This window comes from Physeter macrocephalus, chromosome 8, assembly GCF_002837175.3.
Source record: "Physeter macrocephalus isolate SW-GA chromosome 8, ASM283717v5, whole genome shotgun sequence".
Lineage (NCBI taxonomy): Eukaryota > Metazoa > Chordata > Mammalia > Artiodactyla > Physeteridae > Physeter > Physeter macrocephalus.
The window spans coordinates 151383264-151402423 of NC_041221.1; the positions used below are offsets into that span (position 1 = coordinate 151383264).

General features: G+C 49.2%; 2 protein-coding genes across 5 annotated transcripts in view; one reads left to right on the top strand and one right to left on the bottom strand.

The window, feature by feature from the left end:
* Positions 1-45: 45 nt before the first annotated feature.
* Positions 46-19160, bottom strand: part of ADAM19 (ADAM metallopeptidase domain 19) — a 108007-nt gene continuing 88892 nt past the window's right edge. Inside the window, exons 24-26 of one of the 4 annotated variants that reach the window (XM_055086871.1) lie at positions 5773-5915; positions 2207-2351; positions 1600-1743 (exon numbers count right to left, since the gene is read on the bottom strand). The gene's annotated coding sequence lies outside the window, so the exon portion shown is untranslated. Of the gene's footprint in view, positions 1475-1599; positions 1744-2206; positions 2352-5005; positions 5057-5772; positions 5916-19160 lie in introns of those variants that run through there. The other 3 variants (XM_055086872.1, XM_024117217.3, XM_055086870.1) reach the window with 3 other exon arrangements.
* On the top strand, positions 4814-19158 carry NIPAL4 (NIPA like domain containing 4). Its single transcript, XM_024117218.3, has 6 exons — positions 4814-4977; positions 8170-8409; positions 11597-11653; positions 12734-12824; positions 15049-15209; positions 16728-19158. Exons 1-6 carry the CDS (start codon positions 4941-4943, stop codon positions 17354-17356), a joined length of 1215 nt encoding a protein of 404 aa, XP_023972986.3. The 5' UTR covers positions 4814-4940; the 3' UTR covers positions 17357-19158.

Below are 19160 nucleotides of genomic sequence, written 5' to 3' on the forward strand. Positions count from 1 at the left end.
AAAAAAAAAAAAAAAAAAAAAAAAAAAAAAAAAAAGAAAGCATAGTAGTAGATAAAAGTGCTGGATTGGGATTCCAGTGACTTTGAGTGAAGTACTGATTCTGCCACAAATTAGCAGAGTGATGTTGGGCATGAACTCGCCCCTGTCTGTGCCTCAGTTTCCCCATCTGCCAACTAAGAGGGTTGGATTCCTTGAGCCCTTCCAGCTCTAACTCTGAAGGATGGCTGATGAGAAGATCGTATGGCTGCTCCATGTAGTTTCTGGATGGTCCCAGTCTTCCCAGCTACCCCATGCAGAGGAGGACGTGGAACAGGTCTGGGAAGAAGACCCTGGCCTCCTCAAACCAGTGCCTTGGTTAAGAGCACGACTCTGGGGATGCCCAAGCCCAGCTTGAAATTCTGTCCCTACCACTGTGTGTGACCTTGGTAAAGTCACTTCACTTCTCTGAACCTCAGTTCCTTCATCTATAAAATGGGACTTAAAATGGTACCCAGAGTAAGGGATTGTAATGACCAGGTGAGCCAATGCCTGCAAAGTTCTTAGCATTCAGAGGAAGGACTCAGTGTGCTGTTTTAATAATCATGATTGATGCCAGTTGCATGTGGACCTCATCTCTGGGCACGGTGCTCTTCTTAGGGCCAGTCTGAGTGCACTTATGTCCATTCCAAGCATTATTTCTTAACGCTCTTTATGAGCATAAGACAGTAAAGCTCTTTTTGAGGACAGCAGCCATCCTGGGGAACCACATGGAAGAGAAGAGTAGGCCGGCCTCTGCATACTGACTGTCTAGATGCCCATGATTCCAGCTTGGCTTGAAGGAGGAGACAGCCCTCTGTCCTTCCCCTCCCTGCCCAGAAGACCAGCTCTCCAGGACTGGAAAGGACCATAAGGTACATCTTTTCCAGCCCTTTTATCCAGTGTAGGATGCCAGGAGAAGTGGCCTACCCAAGTCTCATGGGATGTTTCTAGACTTGGGACTCTAAGTAGTTTGTGTGGTATTGAAGAGAGTGTCTGCATTTGATTCTTGGCTTCTCACGGAACAGGCTGTGTCCTCACTGGACTGGAAAAGGGGATAATAATAAACCTTTGCCTCCTAGGGTTGTTGCAAAGATTAAACAAGCATGCATATAATATATAGCAAGCCCTCTATAAATAGCATTCCTATTACTCATGTCTCTACTCTATATTCCTCCCCCAGTGCTTTTCCGCCATACCACACTGGAAACACCCAGTGCACTGATTTTGGGATTTCTTTTCAGCTGTGAAGGTGTGTGAGAGTAGTAAGTAGCATTGGTCTGGAGTACCAGTCTGCAGACTTGATTGGAATCCTGACTCTGCCTCTCTGTTGCTCTGTGACCCGCCACTGGTCATCTTCCCTCTCTGGCCCTCAGTCTCTTCCTCTGTAAGAGCACTGTCCGGTAGAAATAGAATGTGAGCCACAGTCTATATATAGTTGTAAATTGTTCAGCAGCCACTTTATAAAAAGTAAAAAGAAGCAGAGAAAATTAATTTTAATAATATATTTTACTTAACCCAGTGTATCCAAGAAATAATCATGTCAACATGTAATCAATACTAGAAAATTATTTAATGAGATATTTTACAGCTTTGTTCTTATTAAGTTTTGAAATCTTGATGATTCTTGATCTGGGGTGATTCGGGCAGTTGTCTGGGATGTTTTTGGTTATCACAACCAAGAGGGGTAGAGGATGGCAGGTAGAGGTATGTGTGTACTATTGGCATCTAGAGGGCAGAGACCAGGGATGATGTTAAACATTCTACAGGGCACAGGAAAGCCCCCCGCAGAGGATTATCTGGCCCCAAATGTTAAAGTGCCTATTTTACACAAATAGCCCAGTTCAGATTTGCCACTTTCCAAGTTCTCAGTAGCCACATGGAGCTGGTGGCTACCATATTGGACAGTGCAGCTCTATGACATAAAACGTTGGGACATGCACTTGAAAGCCACATTTTTAGGAATTTGGGTTTTGGTAAATTTGTTTTCCTGCTCATCCCTGAATAAGTGACCAAATGAGATGTGGCTGGTTCACCCGTCCCTGGCTGGCTGAGGACAGAACCCATCTGTCTCTGGCTAGTTAGACTCTTCCAAAGCTATCCGCCCTCCCCTGGGAGACTGAGCCTGGGGTGGACAGTGAACCCTGTTGTTCTTTTCTGGGGAGACAATGCTGCAGGCCCTGCTACCTACCTGACAGGGCTTTTGTGATTCAGGGAGAAAAGGGCTTTGTCAGGACAGCAGCCGAGGAGCCTGCAGTTCAATGGGGCCCTTTATGTCTGCACTCCCGCGATGCTTGGGATGCTCGATGCCAGCCCTGGGGAGGCCCCACCCCCTCCTAGAACAAATGGGGACGCTGAGGCCCAGAGAAGGTATAGAATGCCCTCCAATAGATTCCAGTTCTCTCCACCTCAGCCCACTGCCCTGAAACATGAAACCCACCTAACTCTGAAAAGCCCTGTCTCAAAGCCCAGGGTGAACTCAGTATTGTCCTTAACCTGGGCAAGGAGGCCCCTGCCCCCTACCCTGAACTTTAGCAGCTCCACAGATCACAAACACATACACAATTAATGTATTAAAGTCTCCCAAGATCCAGGCCCATCTCTGGCACAAGGCAACTGTAACCAAACATCTTCTCTTGTGACTTAAAAAGCCCAGGCCAAAGCAAAGCACTCCATCTCTCTCGTCCTATGTCCTTGGAACAAAAGCGATGGAGTTTGAATGCAGTGAGAGTTTGAGGGTTGTACCTTGGCCAGCCTCAGAGATGGACACTCTTTTATAGCACAAGTGGGATCTGAGCAGCAGAAATGCTTAGGTAAGAGAAAAGACAAACTAAATTCCTTGTCAAGTCCTCCCTCCCAGGTGGCATGGATACATTCATTTTTCTCTAATGAAGTATCATTTCCCAGTAGGGCCAGTCTCCAGTTTCTGGCTCCTTTGTGTCTTGGAAGTACTCATGCTGGTCTTGGAAGTATTCACCTCCATTTGAACTCTGGTGCCACATCCCTCCAAGGTTAGGGACAGGCCTGGGTGTTAGGGGTAAAGATACATGAACTTGGATCTGGTATGTGGGCAAGACCTGTGGCTTCCCTTTCCTTTCGAAACTCTGCCCTACCCACCCCGCCCTGGACCCCATGGTGGTTCACAGACACAGATACACACACACACACACACACACACACACACACACACACACACAGAAAAAGGAGCAGGAAGGGCTGTCTTATTTGACAGATAAGGAAACCGATCCTTCTGGAGAGAAGGTGACTTTTTAAAGTCATCCAGCAAGTTAAGGGAAGCCACATGCTGCGAGGACCCTCCCTTTGAGGCCCAGCTAGAAGGCCACCAGCAGAGGGTGGAGGGTGGTGGCTTGGGAGACAGGGTGAGGACATAGCAGCTCTGTTTACTCCTGCTGCCCTCAGTTATTGGCTATGGGACCTTGTGGGGACGGGGCAGGGGTAGTTTATCAGTATTTAAAATATGACTTTTTCTATTCCTATGCAAAATGTTATTAGGGGAAGCTGCTGACAGGTATATGGGAACTCTGTGAAATATTTTTGTAACTCTTCTGTAAATTCAAAATTACTTCATAATCAAAAAAATTTTAATACTGTTTTCCCTCATCTGTACCATGGAGATCAGCAGCTGCCTCACAGAAGGCTTAAATGAGATAATGCCTGTAAGCCTTTAGTACAGTATCTGTCCTGGAGTGAAGACTCAGTAAATAACTACTTTTAAAGGCTACTTCCTCCAGAAGGCCAGTGACCTATCAGCACCCACCACTACTTTCTTGGCAGTCCTCACTACTTGGGAGCACGAGTTATTTCAGCCTAAAATGCCAGGCTTGGTGTGGCTGCTGGGAGCATGCATTTCATCTTGGCTCATCTGCTTCCTAGCTAGGACCCCGGGGCAAGTTACTAGATCACTCTGTGCCTCAGATTCCTGTCTATAAATCATAAAGCTACAAGTAAGTTTGTCATGAGGATTAAATGAACTGGGATTTTTCAGCACTAACAGCTGTGCCTGGCCTATAGCAAGCAATACACAAGTGTTTTTAAGGTCCAGCTCAGTGTTTCTCGAACTTTTTTTTACTAGCACCCACAGTAACAAATATACTTTCCATCACTACCATTTTTCTTTTTGATGGTGATTTGGAAAACACCAGTCTCTAGATAGCTGATCCCATTTTGTTTCCCCTATTAATAATATATAAGGTTCTTGGGGGACAGGGAATATGTTTGATTCGTTTTGGTCTCCAATTACTTCATTTCCTTCTTTCATTCAATTTACCAAGCTTGTATCACCCATTCATTCCACATATATGTATCGCCCTTTATTGAGCACCTACTATGTGTCTGTTGCATATTAGTGCCCCAGTGCAGATCAGACCTACGTTAAATGAATAAATAAGAGAGGGAGGTAGGAAGCTAGGAAGGCAGGCAGGCAGGAAAAAACCCAGTGTCCTGGATGCCCATGGCCCGAGAGAGCCCCAACTGGCAGCAGTTCCCCCCTTTTAGTCCCCACGTTCCCACTTCTACCTCAGCCAGAATATTGCCCCCTCTCCAGCCACCCTGGAGCCCATCAACTGCCTGGGTGCCAGTCCGGCGTCTCGAGGAGAGGCGGTGCCCCGGGACCCGCCCCCTCGCCTCCTGCCTGGGGCGAGGTGGTGACGCCCTCTCCGGGAGCCGGGCAGCCTCCGCGCCCCCGGAGGGCATGCGCCCCTCCGCGGGCAACTCGAGCACAGGGCCCCAGGCCCACGGAGTTGCCCAAGACCGGGCGGCTCCTCCCCGGGGGCCCTCCCCCTCTGGGGCGCGTCATTCTCCCCACCCCCGGGTCTGACCCCGGCTGCTCCTCGCACGCCGGCCACGCGGGGGACAAATCTCAGCCACCTGCTCCGGAGCCTGGGAGCCGGGGCACCGTCCGCCCCATGGAGCTGCCGGCCAGCAACGCCAGCTGCGAGAACGGTGCGTGAGGCCAGCGGGGACCCCGTGCGCTCTGCGTTTCGCCTTCGCTCCCTGCTGCTCCTTTCCTCTGCGTCCTCTCCTGCCAGGGGGACCGAAACAGGGGAGGGCGTCCGCATGCGTAGTCCCCCACCCAGTTCTCAGGCCCGTCTTGGGAAGGAGCAGGGTTCTGGCTGCCTTTCCCCCCTCTTTGGAGCTGGGTAGCTGACGGGGGAATGGGAGAAAGGGGGACGTGCGTGGGAGGGAAGAGGCGGGATTTATCGATTGGAGCGGGTCTACCAAGAGGTGTGTCTGTGGAGGGTGATGTCATTTATGTATAGTTGCTTCAGATTTTAGTACCTGCCCAGGTCTGTCCCCCTGGGGCTCACCAAAGACAAGTTAGAGGGCGCAGAGACTCACCACCCCCAAACCCACATCCCCCTTTTAGGAAAAGGAGGGAAAGAATAAGGAAAGATATAAGGAAAGGAAAGGATAAGGAAAGATTATCCTTATAATAACCCAGGAAAGGATAAGGAAAGATTCTGGGCTTTATGCTCAAGTTATTATTATGAACCTGGGTAGTGGACTAGGCTCTTTACCTGCATTATCCCAGTTAATCCTTAACACAACTCTAGAAGGCAGGTAGATATTATTACCTTACTGTCACCATTCTGGAAGCAGGGAAAATGAGGCTCTGAAAAGTCTGATTAACTTGCTCAAGGTAATACAGTGGGGAAATGGAATATAGAACCAGGGCTCTTGGATTCTAAAACCTGTACTGTGTGCATCTCCTTTCTTGGTATTTCTCCATTTTCCTACCTGGTCTTGGTATGCAGCCTGTGGGACATCCCTGTTTTTCTAACTTCTCTTCTCCAGTGAAGCTTTCAAAGCGGGCGTGTTGGGTGTTGGCCGGCCTTGGTTTTGTGAACAATGATGCAGTCCATTTTCAGCCTCGTCTTCCCCTAGGGAAAAACATGTTACCCAGTCTTAGCATATTCTGGAAGAGAAGCAGGAATCATCTGGCCCAACACCCATTTGTCAAGATGAGCACCCTCCTCAGAACTGGATTTCCTTTGGCCATCAGCCCTCTCTCCTTTTCTTTTTACCCCTGTGGGAGGACTTGACTTGATGGAGGGCACTGTGCCCCTTGAATGCCTCAGGCCTCCCCCAAAGAGCCAAGCCCACCCTTTGGCTCCACCTGCTGGAGATGAACCTTCAGGAGGGTGGGGGAAGGGGGTAGAAATGGGCGTGGCCTTCCTCTTGGGAGTCACCCTCCTTGGCCCACATCCTCCCAGGTTCTGGCTCTTTTCCTGAGCTCAGGGAACTCCCAGTATTTGACTCTTGCCCTAACTGAGGAACAGGAGTGAGCAGTCAGAACAAGTTTGATTAGGGACCCAGATGGTTTCTTGTCTCATCTTCTCTGGATTGTGACACAGGTGTTGGAAAGAGAGGTCTCCCACTGCAGAAGACACATGGGCGTCTCCTGGTGGGTTCCAGACCCAGCTCTGCCACCAGGCTTTTATGAGACTCAAGCAAATCCTTCCCCATCTCAGGGCCTCAGTTTCCCCAGCTGAAAAGAAAGAGGGTTAGACAGGATGCCTTCTAAGGGCTCTTCCAACTCTGCTGTTCCATGCTTCTGTGCCATGAAAGAAAGGTCAACAGTGCCCTTACTTTGTTACACCAAAATGCCACTCTGTGCTCTAGATATGCCAAAGCTAAAGCTGCCTGACCTTTTGGACTTTGGGCCCTTCTAGTGCAGGCCTAGAGATCTAGCTTGGTTCAAGGAGAAGTGCCTGGCCCGGGCCTACATCCTTGGCACACGAGCCTGGGTCTTTGTGACCCACAGTTTGAAGAAGACCTTCTACCACCAAAGGTCACAAACTCAGATGCTTATAGGGGCCGAGCACATAACAAAAATGACTGAAGGGAGCCGGGTGTGGACTCAGGGGAATCGCAAAGAGCACGTCCTGTCTAGGGGCGAAACCACTGCTGAGCCTCAGCTTACTGTTGCCTATGGGACCGTGTGCCCAGCAGACTAAGCAAAGGCAGCCCTGAAGCTGGACTTGCATGGGAAATCTCCTGATTTTTAAATGTTAGCAGGGAGCTCGTGTTTTAAGGTAATTACCTTCAAGAGGCTAAATGACACCCCATCCCCCTTGCCACCTGCTCCGTGGAGGGGGGGCGGGGGTGACTGAGAGCATGAACTTCGGCATTATATGGGCTAGGGAAGCAATTCTGGCTTCACCACTTACCACCAGTGTAGCCTTAGGCAGGTTACCAAGCTTATCGGGGCCCCAGTTTCTTCAGCTAAAACCCTGGGCATGACCACTCTTGCCGTTTCCATGATAGGGGTGCTCCTGAGAAGCCCCAGGGTGCTGGGCCCTGGGAGTACCAGAGGATTATTGCCTGTGCTTTGTACTGTTTCCTTGAACTTGGGCAGCTTAGTTCTTCTGACTGAGGGTCTGCCCCTCATGCCCAAGTTTGTCCTGTTGTCCTTGGTATTTGTGCCAGAAGAGCCAGCAAGGGTGTGCTGGCTCAAGGGCATGAGAACTGATTGACTCTCATGGACTCTAGGACTTGGAAGGAGAGCTAAAGACTGATCCTGCATGGGGTGGCAGGGACACTGATCCCTCTGAGGCCTGAAGGAGGCCTCAGCCCTGACCACAAGCACCAGAGGTCTTCAAAGTAAGGCCTGGGGATGGTCGGTTCTGACAAACAAGGATGCTCGTATTTCATCACCTTCAGGCCTAGGAGGGGCTGTGGACTCCAGCCTCACTCCCTCCGGTTACCCGTCAGGACTCTGCACTGTGGCTGCAGTTAGGGATATGTAAGTGAAGAGGCCTCGGGGAGGGGAGAATCCCTGTGTGATCCTGAGCTGTTGGAGGCCCATGTGCCCAGAGGCTGGGAGGGGATTCCTGTGGAGGCCGGGAGGTCGGATTCGACGAGGCCTGAGAGCTGTGGGGACCCTGCGTGGTGTGTGTGGGGGCATCAGTCTGGCTTCGTGGTGAGGTGCTGGAGTTCTGGAGTCAGACAGCCTGTGTTCTTAGGCAAGGTTCCTGACCTCTCATGGCCTCCATTTCCACATCTATGAAACGGGAATCAAAGGCAGCACTCATCTGACGTGTGGTTGGAAGCACCTGATGAGCTCACGAAGATAAAGTCCCTAGCCTGCATGCAAATGTCCCCAGCGTGACTCTCACCATGGTCCTTCCCCAGGTTCCCTGATCAGCCTCTACTGCTCCTCCCAGCAAGTCCTGTGCCAGATCGTCAGTGACCTCAGCCCCAGGGTGCCCAGCAATGTCATCTCCAACAGCTGGCAGGAGAGGTTCAGGCAGAACTACAGCTTCTACGTCGGCCTGGGGCTGGCCATCCTGTCCAGCTTCCTCATCGGCAGCAGCGTCATCCTCAAGAAGAAGGGCCTCCAGCGACTGGTGGCCTCCGGTGCCACGCGGGCTGGTAGGCTTCTGGGGAGGCGGGGGTGGATGGGGTGCTGGGTGGCGAGCCCTCGGCCAGCCCTGTGAACCTCCCTTCACGGGGTCCACTGTAGCGGTTTGAGAACCTGTCCTAGGTAGGCACAAAAGGCTCACTGTCAGTCCCGCTGGGAGGCTGATCCACCAACAACAGGAAACCTTCCTTTATAATCCAGTAGTTCCTGAGAACTACATGATCTGTTCATTGGGCTGAAGACAGGGAAAAGTCTCTGAGCCAAGAATCAGAAACCCCAGGTCTAGTCCTGGTTTTATTTCTTACCAGTTGTGTCATCATAGGCAAGTCACAATTCCCCTACAAAATAGGAATATAATACCTTTGCCCAGAACAATGTCAGACACTGGTGCATCCTCACGTACTATCAGTCTGAGCTCCTTTATAGGCTACAGAAGAATTACTGAGTCTCTCTCCACAGGGATTTGCTTGTTTGAAAAATAAGACGTGTATCCATGAAACAATTGTTGAGAAAAGGAATCCTATGTTAAAAAATTTGTTCATTTAATCATCATTCGTTGTGTACCAGCTGTGTGCCAGGTGCCGTGCTAGACCTGGGGACACAGTGCCCTTGTGGGGCATGGAGTTGAGTGGGAGAGACAGGCAAGTCGATAAACAATTGTTCTGTAGCATGTTAAATGCTATCATGGGGAAAATGCAGAATGTTATGGCAATATTTTGGAGGGGCAGGTAAAGCCAGGCTTGGGGGGTAGGGGAGGTTTTCTGTAAGAGTTGATTTAGAAGCTGAGACCTACACGATGTGGAGATACCTAGGTGAGGGGGAAATAGAAAGCAGTAGTATTCCAGGTAGAAAGAACAGCATGTGCAAAGGCCCAGGGGTGAGAGAGCATGAGTGATATTAGAAGCTGAAACTGTCTCAGGATGGCTAGAGCATGGAGGGGTAAGAGATGGGGTGAGGGCCAGCTCATGAAAGGTCTTGTAAACTGGGCTCCAGAGTTTGAGCGTAATTGTAAGTGACAAAGGTTTTAGGCAGGGGAGTGACATAGTTCGACTTCCAATTTGAAAAGATCTCTGGTTGCTGGGTGCAGAGTGGATTAGGGGACAAGACTGGAGGGTGGGAGACCAATTTGGGGAGAAGAACAACAGAACTTGGGCCAGGAAATTGCAGTAGGAATGGAGACAAGTGGTGAAGTCCAGAGATAGATTTTGAAGGTAGGACTTACTGGGTTTGGGTTTGGTGTTGCCTGGCCCCAAGGGGAGGATGAAAAAATGAGTCAAGGTGACTCAGAGCTCTCTGCTTTGAGCAACTGGGGAGATGATGGTGCTATTTTCTGAGACAAAGAAAGCAGGAGGAGCAGGTTTATAGGAAGATGATGTGTTCAGGTTTGGACGTGTTCAGTTTAATGTTCTATGGGACACTGAGCTTTGGAAGCAGACTATTTGTGTTCCATTTCTAGCTCCTCAATTCCAGGTGATATGATCCTGGGCAAGAAAAATAGTTTTTCTGCCTCAGTTTCCTCATCTGAAAAAATGGGGATAGGAATAGTTCCAGCTATATCTTGTTGTGAAGATATGTAGTATGTTTAGAAAGATGCTTAGCATGGAGTAAGCACTAGTGTTAGTTTTACTGTGATCTAAGTGGGAGAGCCTGACAGACAGTTGGATACCCAGGACTAGAGCCGGGTGTGCTCTAAAATGGAGAGCTGTGAGGTGTGGGCATGAAGTCAGGATCAGTGGTCGCTGCTGCTCTATCTCCTCTTCTGGACAAGGGTTTGAAAGGCCAGAGACCTCCCAGAGTGCCAGAAAAATAGCTGCTTCCACTCAGGAGAGAGCAGAGCAAGTATCATTGACCATTCAGAAAGGCAGCTTCCCTGGAATCAATTTTTTCTCCAATCTGCTCTTTCAATATCTTCTGAGATTTCAACTCAGAGTAAAATGCTCTCAGAGCACTTAACTTTTATGGGAGATTCTGACTGCCTGCGGAACCTGATGAGAGTTAAAGACCATCTTAGAAAAATGGGCATTCACAAAAGGCAACATACAAGTTTGGGATTTTCACGAAACTGTCTAAAACCCACCCTAATCATCATCCTCCTCATCCTCATCACTAATACTGGGTATTGACCATGTGCCAGGCTCTGAGTCCATCATGTGAACAAAGCAGACACAATTCTTGGCTACATGGAGCTTCCATTTTAGTGGGGGAAATTTCAGAAAATAAATAGATCAATTCAAATTATAAATGACAAGTGTCATAAGGGGACCAGGGAGGGCATTTTAGTGGAAGCAACATTCAAGCAGAGACCTGTAGAGTAAGTGTAGATATAGGCAAATATTGTTAAGAAGACTATTCCAAACACGGAAAAGCACATGCAAAGGCCTTAAGGCCAAAAAGAGCTCATCATTTTTGAAGAACTCAAAGACAGCCTGAGCGGCTAGACTGTAGTAGGAAGTGTGGCAGGAGATGCCTTTGGAGACGTGAGCAGGGTCAACACTGAACAGGCTTGTTAGGGATTCTGGTCTTTATCCTAAGAGCATTTCGAAGCCACTGGCCAGCTAGAAGCTGAGGAGTGACATAATTCTTAAAAGACTCCTGGCTACTATGAAAGGAATGGATTATAAAGGGACAAGAGAAGAACCAGAGGAGTCCTAGGAGGCGGTTGCCTCAACCCAGACCAGAGGTGATAGTGCTTGGGAGTTGGGTGGTGGCGGTGGAGTGGACACATGTGAAATGCATTTTGGAGACAGAATCAGCAGGATGGAATGGATGCAGAAGGTGGGAGTAGTGGGAGGGTCAGGTGTGATTCCCTGGTTTCTGGCTTAAGCAACTAGGTACACGGAGGTGCCGCTTACTGAGCTTCATTTGGTGGGTAGGGAGCATTTAAAAATCAAGAGTTCCATTTAGGACAGAGTTTGAGATGCCTGTGCGAGACCCAAGAGTTGTCAGGTAAGCAACTGGATATACATCAGGGCTAAGAAGAAAGGATCAGGGTGCATATATGAAGTAGGGTATCTAGATGGAATTTAAAACTTTGGCAGGGATGAACTCACCCAGGGCAGGGCCCAGAAGCAAGCCTGGAGGACTCGCCACAGCTGACATATATACTGAACCCTTAGAGACTGGTGAGTGAAGGTAGAGAAGGAAAGGTCCTGAGGAAGTATGGCCAACCTCTAACTTCATGCCCATTCCTTTCTACAGTGGACGGAGGCTACGGCTACCTGAAGGATGCAATGTGGTGGGCTGGATTTCTCACCAGTAAGTGGGTTCTTTTCTACTAAGGGCAGTGCCCTATTGATGACAGAGGCAGAGATGAAAGGAGGGGTGGATGGGGCATTTCTGTCTCTATTGTGCAAAATATGAATCCAAGGCCCAGATTTCTAGGGGGAGAATCTTTGCAGGTAGAACATTTTACCTGCATCTCAGGTCACTTTCTCCATCCAAAGTCAGTCTTTCATCCGTAAAGCATCTGTCCCCAGAGAGGTTCGTACAGAGCTGGTAGTGATAAAGGTGTAATTTCTCAACTTCCCTTGAAATTCAGGGATCTATGACTGCCCGCTGGAGTCTTCTGGACTCCTGCAGGGCACAGCCTGGGACTCCTAAGTCAGCTGCCCCATTCCACAGGCAATTGTTGGCTCACTTAGGACATGGCTGGTCTGCCATCTAAGGTTTGCCCACATTTTCACATTCACACATTCCTTTCCACCCACCCTCTCTGGCTTTCAAACCCTAATTCTTTGGGATGGAAAGTTAGCCAGACCCAGGTCATTCCCTATGAGCAGGGAGACAGAAGAGGTACTTGCGGGAGTCTGCGAACTGGAAACTCACATGGGGAGAAGTAGCCCTTTGGGAATGTCTGACTTTCTAACCACCTGCCTGTCAATCTAGACTATCCATAACTCCTCTGGGAAAGACGGCTTCATGGACCATTTGGTACCTGGAGAATCAATAACTGTAGCTGTGTCTTTATTTGATAATTAACACTTTCTAGAGCTTACCTTGAAGATACAGACCAATCATTGGCAGTCCCTGAGATACACTTAACCGTGCCTAGGCTAGAAGCCAAGGGACCTCAAGAACCAGGAGGCACCATGTGACCCTGGACTCTAGGCCACCTCCCTATCTTTAACATGGGAGGAATTGGTCAGGATCATCTGGGCCTGACCTTTAGATCAGATTCTGCAGGGAGAGAGCATAGGGATTGGGATTTTAAGGAATGCTGGTCTGGGATTCTGTGAATGGCTGAATGCTGAATGAAGCCGTCTCCACCCAGATTCATTTGGGCTGGAGATGGCGCATCAGAGCCACTGTGACCTCTCTTCCCCCTTAATTCCCTAGTGGCTGCCGGAGAAGTTGCCAACTTTGGGGCCTATGCGTTTGCTCCTGCGACAGTCGTCACACCACTGGGAGCGCTGAGTATCCTCATAAGGTTGTTGTCACTTCTCTTGCTGTCTCTTCCTATTTTCAGTTTGTTGATGTCCGGAACTGCACATGGGGTCAATTGCTACTTGCAATCAAGGACCTGGGTCAGTTCCAGCTTCCAGAAAGAGGCAGTGTGCTGTTCAGAGCTCCGTACCCTTGGATTGTTTGCTGCCTGGGCAGTGAAGGGGCAGGCCAAGCCCAAACCAGGTGGAAGGGCTTCCCCTGCCACCAGGCTGAATGTCTCATGTCAGTGTTTTGGTGCCCCAATAGGAGAAGCACACACGTTGAAAGTACAAGCCCTAGATTAACCCTCCCTGGGTTCTAACCTTCTCTCTGCCACTTTGTAGTTACATGGCAGGTCACTTAACTACTCTAAGCCTCAATTTCCCATCTGCTAAGTGGGAATGTTCATAACACCTGCCTGAAGGCATTGATTTCAGGACTAAATGAGATGATGTACAGAACTGGCACTGAAGAATAACCATAGCTGACATATATTGAGGGTTTACTCTGTGCCAAATGTTCTAAATGTATTCGCTCATTTAATCCTCACAGCATCCCTACTAATTAGAAAGGAAGGGAGACCTGAGGCCAAGAGAGGCTAAGCATCTTGGCCGAGCTCACCCAGGTCCCAGGAGGCTGGGCCAGGATTCCCTCCCAGGCAGTCTCATTTCAGAGTCTGGGTGCTTAACCACTAGGCCCCATTGCCTGGAAAATGTTTGATGGTATTAAAGATAGCTGCTATTAAATGTGTGTGCTCCCCATTGCCCCGTTCCTCCCAAGCTACACACACAGTTCCTCTGTGGGGGTCCTGAGCCCCATGTGAAGCTGGCTCTGATCGTCACCCTCACCTTGGAGCCCCGGTAAGTCCCTAGGCCACCACACCCAGTACCTGTAATTTCCTGTTTTGTCTTACCAGCTTGATGACAATTCTGCAGCATTTATGCAGGCAAAAACCAGATAGAGCCGTGACTCACATGGCACGGTTGGCTGATGTAGCTGTGACACCAGTCTTGCATATCTGATTAGTTTACAGATTATTCCCATCCCAGGAAGTTGGGAGCAGCAGGGGATCCTCCACTGTGTGACCTCTGCCTTTGCTAATGCTACCGGGGGCTGGTGAACAGGCATTGTGGGTAAAATGTTTTGGGGAGTTTTAGAGGAGAGATGGGAGACATTCACAGGAGGTTAGACATCAGTCCCCTCTGTCCTGATACCTTTAAGCAGGACTCATGAGGCTCATTGGGTTACCTTAGGTCAGCCAACAGATTTTTGCCCTAAACTAATGCCACCTGTTTAAAGAAACGGAAGCATATGCCCTAGCGATTATACCAGTCTTGTCTCACCACCCTTCTTCCTTCACCTTTGCCGGCTCATTTGGAGATGTGACGGGAATGAAAGTCACATCACCAAGGAACAGCAAGGAACTGGAGGTGTTTTGTCCAGAAAAGACTCAAGGAAGTCAGGAGACTTCTTCTCAGTGAGGTGTAGAGGGAAAACCGTAGGCTTTATAATTAGACAGAACTTGAGTTCAAATCCTGGCTAATCTCTTACCAGTTGTATGAGCTTGCCATCATTTAAGCTTCTATGGGACTCAGTTTTCTCATCTATAAAATGGACATAAGTATATTTTACTTCTCAGAGTTGCAAGATGTTAGTGAGATAATAAATGGGAAGTTCTTAGCACAATATCTAGTATGTAAAGTGTGCCCAAGTGTCACTGTGGTGGTTTATATTGGCATATACAAATGGAAGAAGGAATGGATTTGTTTTGTATGGCTCAAGGAATAGATATGGGATGAGTAGAAACGACCATATTTTGGGTTAATAACAGAATGAACCCACAATGGATTCATTTGCCTTGTGAAGGGGGGAGCGCTTGCCACCAGAGGTATACAAGCCAAGGCTGAAAGCCTTCTGTTTGCAACGTTAAGAGAAGATGTGCTTATTGGGTAGGAAGTTAGACAAGAGTGCTTTGAAGGGCTCTTCCAACTCTTCTCTTTGGGGATATTGTCAGTCTCTAAAATGAAAGAAATTCACATGTATGTTGTCGATTCCTCCAGCCCAGACCGTAACCCTCCCCTAAATGAGTTTCTATTTCACACATTTCCTAGGGGTCTAGAAAAGCTTCCACGTGTGAGAGTAGTGAGCCCTTGCTCAGCCCTCACTTTTCCCCAGGACGCTGGGACTGGGCTGGCTGCTGTAATCCCTTTCTCCACTTTCACATGCAGTGCCATCCTTTCCTCATATTTCCTGGGAGAGAGTCTGAACCTGCTGGGGAAGCTGGGCTGTGTGATCTGTGTGGCCGGCAGCACAGTGATGGTGATACACGCCCCCGAGGAAGAGAAGATCACCACCATCATGGAGATGGCTGCCAAGATGAAAGACACAGGTAGGCTCCAGACTCCCAGTGAGCAGGAAAGCACTGGGCGTGAACCATGTTAGAGGTCTGACTGGGTTCTGGCCATCTCAGGTGCTGCCATGTGGAGGAGGAGGAAGCAAGCTCAGGGAGGAAAGTTGATGGGCTGGTACTGAGGCTAGCTTACAGGTTCCCAGTCTGATAGGTGTGGATGCTATTATTATGTATTTGTTATGTGCCAGGTACTGTTCTAAATGCTTTGTTTGCATTGCCTTAGTTCAGGTTGTTTTAACAGAATATCATAGACTGGGTGGCTTATAAACAACAGACATTTATGTTTCACAGTTCTGGGGGTCACAATCAAGTCCTGGATCAAGGCCCGATAGATTTTGTTCATAGATGGTCAGCTTCTCGCTGTGTCCTCATCTGGTGTAGAGGGCAAAGGAGCTCTCTGGAGTCCCTTTTATAAGGGCAGTATTCCCTTCCTGAGGGCTCTACCCTCATTCCTGAATCACCTCCCAAAGACGTCACCTCGGAATACCATCACATTAGGGATTAGGACTCCTCAACATGTAAATGGGAGGGGTGGCATTCCGTCAATTGCGTGTATTAATTTAATCCTACAAAAAAGCTCCTATGAGGAAGGTCCTAATATTAATCCTATTTTACAAAGAGGAAACTGAGGTCTTGGGGATTTAATTAATAACTTGTACCAGTTATTAAAAACTTGTGTTGCTGGAACTGGGACCCATGTTTGACTCCAGAATCCACGTTCTTTTTTTTTTTTTTTTTTTAATTTTTTTTTTTGGCCACATCAGGTGGCATGTGGGATCTTAGTTCCCTGACCAGGATCAAACCAGCACCCCCTGCGTTGGAAGCACAGAGTGCTAACCACTGCGCCACCAGGGAAGCCCCCAAGCCTAGGTTCTTAATGCGACATCCCACTGCCATGGGTGGGGGGCTCTAGAGGCTACTGGCATCCTCCCAGGTCAGGTTACCTGTCTCCATCCCCCACAAAGGGTGCTCTACCCTCATTCCTGAATCACCTCCCAAAGACGTCACCTCGGAATACCATCACATTAGGGATTAGGACTCCTCAACATGTAAATGGGAGGGGTGGCATTCCGTCAATTGCGTGTATTAATTTAATCCTACAAAAAAAGCTCCTATGAGGAAGGTCCTAATATTAATCCTATTTTACAAAGAGGAAACTGAGGTCTTGGGGATTTAATTAATAACTTGTACCAGTTATTAAAAACTTGTGTTGCTGGAACTGGGACCCATGTTTGACTCCAGAATCCACGTTCTTTTTTTTTTTTTTTTTTTAATTTTTTTTTTTGGCCACATCAGGTGGCATGTGGGATCTTAGTTCCCTGACCAGGATCAAACCAGCACCCCCTGCGTTGGAAGCACAGAGTGCTAACCACTGCGCCACCAGGGAAGCCCCCAAGCCTAGGTTCTTAATGCGACATCCCACTGCCATGGGTGGGGGGCTCTAGAGGCTACTGGCATCCTCCCAGGTCAGGTTACCTGTCTCCATCCCCCACAAAGGGTACATCGTGTTTGCTGTGCTTCTGCTGGTGTCCTGCCTCATCCTCATCTTCGTCATCGCCCCACGTTATGGACAAAGGAATATCCTCATCTACATCATCATCTGCTCTGTGATCGGGGCCTTCTCCGTGTCCGCCGTCAAGGGTCTGGGCATCGCCATTAAGAACTTCTTCCAGGGGCTGCCAGTTGTGCGGCACCCTCTCCCCTACATCCTGTCCCTCGTGCTGGCGCTTTCGCTCAGCACTCAGGTCAATTTCCTCAACAAGGCGCTGGACATCTTTAATACCTCCCTGGTGTTCCCCATCTACTACGTGTTCTTCACCTCGATGGTGGTGACCTCCTCCATCGTCCTCTTCAAGGAGTGGTACAGCATGTCGGCCGTGGACATTGTGGGCACCCTCTCTGGCTTTGTCACCATCATCCTGGGTGTGTTCATGCTTCACGCTTTCAAAGACCTGGACATCAGCCAGACCAACCTGCCCCACATGCACAAAAACCCAACCCCCGCTCTCGCCCCAGAGCCCAGCATCGTTAGACTCGAAGACAAGAATGTTCTTGTGGACAATATAGAACTCTCCAGCACCCCATCACCAGAAGAGAAGCCCAAAGTATTTATAATCCATTCGTAAAGCCTGGAATACATGAGTGAGAGGGTGAGCCCTGTGGTACAGCCTGACTGCTCAATTTCAGAGCCACCTGGTTATTTTCAACACAACTCTTACCAGTGGGCTCTCTTTTCTTGAGACGTTCATTAATACCTCACTGCTGTTTCCAGGAGAAGAATCCCTATCCTACTTCACATTGGTGCCAGCAGGTCCCCTGGACCTCCCGTCCTACTTGTTTCCTCGGTGCCATCTCTGTGTTGTTGGGAAGAAGATAGGATTTGATCCGTTGAATGTAGCACAAGCCAAGAACTTCCCTGAAATGTTGGTTATCAGGAAATCCTTCGCACTGGTTCTCCTCCCGAGACTGATTCACCGTTCCTGAGCCCAAGACTGAAGGGCAGCTGGCCCTCCGAGGCCCAGAGAGCAACTCGCCATGCCTCCCATCCAGAACCAACAGACACACAATTATTGTAAAATGTCTTGTTGCATTTGCCACCTCATCTTTGGAGACAGAGGCAAGACCTCAGCTGACCTGCGTACTGTGAAAGCCACCTGACGTCTCAGGGAAACACTTCCACCAGCCCCATTCCCGGAGCAGCCAGCCTGGAGGTCAGCATCTGTTTCCATCCACCCCACCCCTTCCCCACCCTTCCCTCTCTAGATACATCCTAAGGAGTCAGTCATGGAGACATTCAGGCAGTTATCTGAGAACTCAAAACAACACAACAACAACAAAAGGTGCTTCCCAGCCAAGCTCTGCTGGCCAAGCCCAGTGTTTCATTTTGCCTCACTCTCCGAAGAGAACAGCGATTGCACTGCTCTTAAAAGTAGCCTGGTTGTCGATCACAATGCACTTTCCTTTTCCTCAAGGAGTAAACCCAAATATGATTTGGGGAGATGGGGAGAAGAGTGAGGGGCAGTCAGGAAAGCAGACACAGGCTCTCTGGAAACCAGGGCTAACTTTTGTGTTTACTCTGGTGGCGAACCGAGAACCCAGGTGGAAAAGGCTCTGGGTAAATTTTTTTTTTTGGACACACCACGCGGCATGTGGGATCTTAGTTCCCTGACCAGGGATTGAACCCGCACCCCCTGAAGTGGAAGTGCAGAGTCTGAACCACTGGACCTCCAGGGAAGTCCCCTCTGAGTAACTTCTGGGCTGAAGCCTTAGAGGCTTGGCCAGTAGGATCAGCTTTGAACTTCAGTGACCAAGTCAGGGGTGTAAGCTCGGCACGGGGTGCAATCTGGCTGTTGACCAGATCGCCACCAAGTCCCCAGCTCCACCGATGAGCTGCCCACACCGGGAAGCAGTGTGTCACAACTGCTCCACCACCGCCTGCTTTGGGGACTGCCTTTGGTCCCCTCACATTTGACCAGAGGCAGTCAAAAAAAACAAGAGCAGCTGGAGAGAGAGAGATAATATCCCCTCCCTTCCTGTCTTCTCTCCAGCAGCAAGAATGTGAGAGTTGATATGAGGACCATTGACAGGGAGGTAAGGGAGCCAGTATCTCTGTAAAGAAGGAAGACCTGGCCCTCAGCCCCCGAGCTGGTGCAGAGCCTCCCCTGTGTAACTCCACACCCATGCCTGTGTTTACGTCCTGTGCCCTAAGCATAGCCAAGCCCAGGCCAAACTGTTGCCGGCCTTGAAGCTCCAAGGAACAGACTGGCTTCCTGCACCGCCAGCCTCAAAGCCACAGTTTTTAATGAATGTGGATTTCTCTCTGTAACTAAAATCAGTGCAACATGTTGGATCTTGAGAATGACGGTAATCTGAAGGCCCTGAGAGCGTGGTCTTCAGGGTCAGGAATAAAGACCTCTGAGTGTGTTTACT

What these genes read in the sequence shown, in the direction of transcription:
- NIPAL4 (XM_024117218.3), top strand. Translation starts at nt 4,941, where the DNA reads ATGGAGCTGCCGGCCAGCAACGCCAGCTGCGAGAACG. An exon ending in CAACGCCAGCTGCGAGAACG is followed by an intron (nt 4,978 to 8,169) that starts GTGCGTGAGGCC and finishes GTCCTTCCCCAG; the next exon opens with GTTCCCTGATCAGCCTCTAC. An exon ending in GTGGGCTGGATTTCTCACCA is followed by an intron (nt 11,654 to 12,733) that starts GTAAGTGGGTTC and finishes TTAATTCCCTAG; the next exon opens with TGGCTGCCGGAGAAGTTGCC.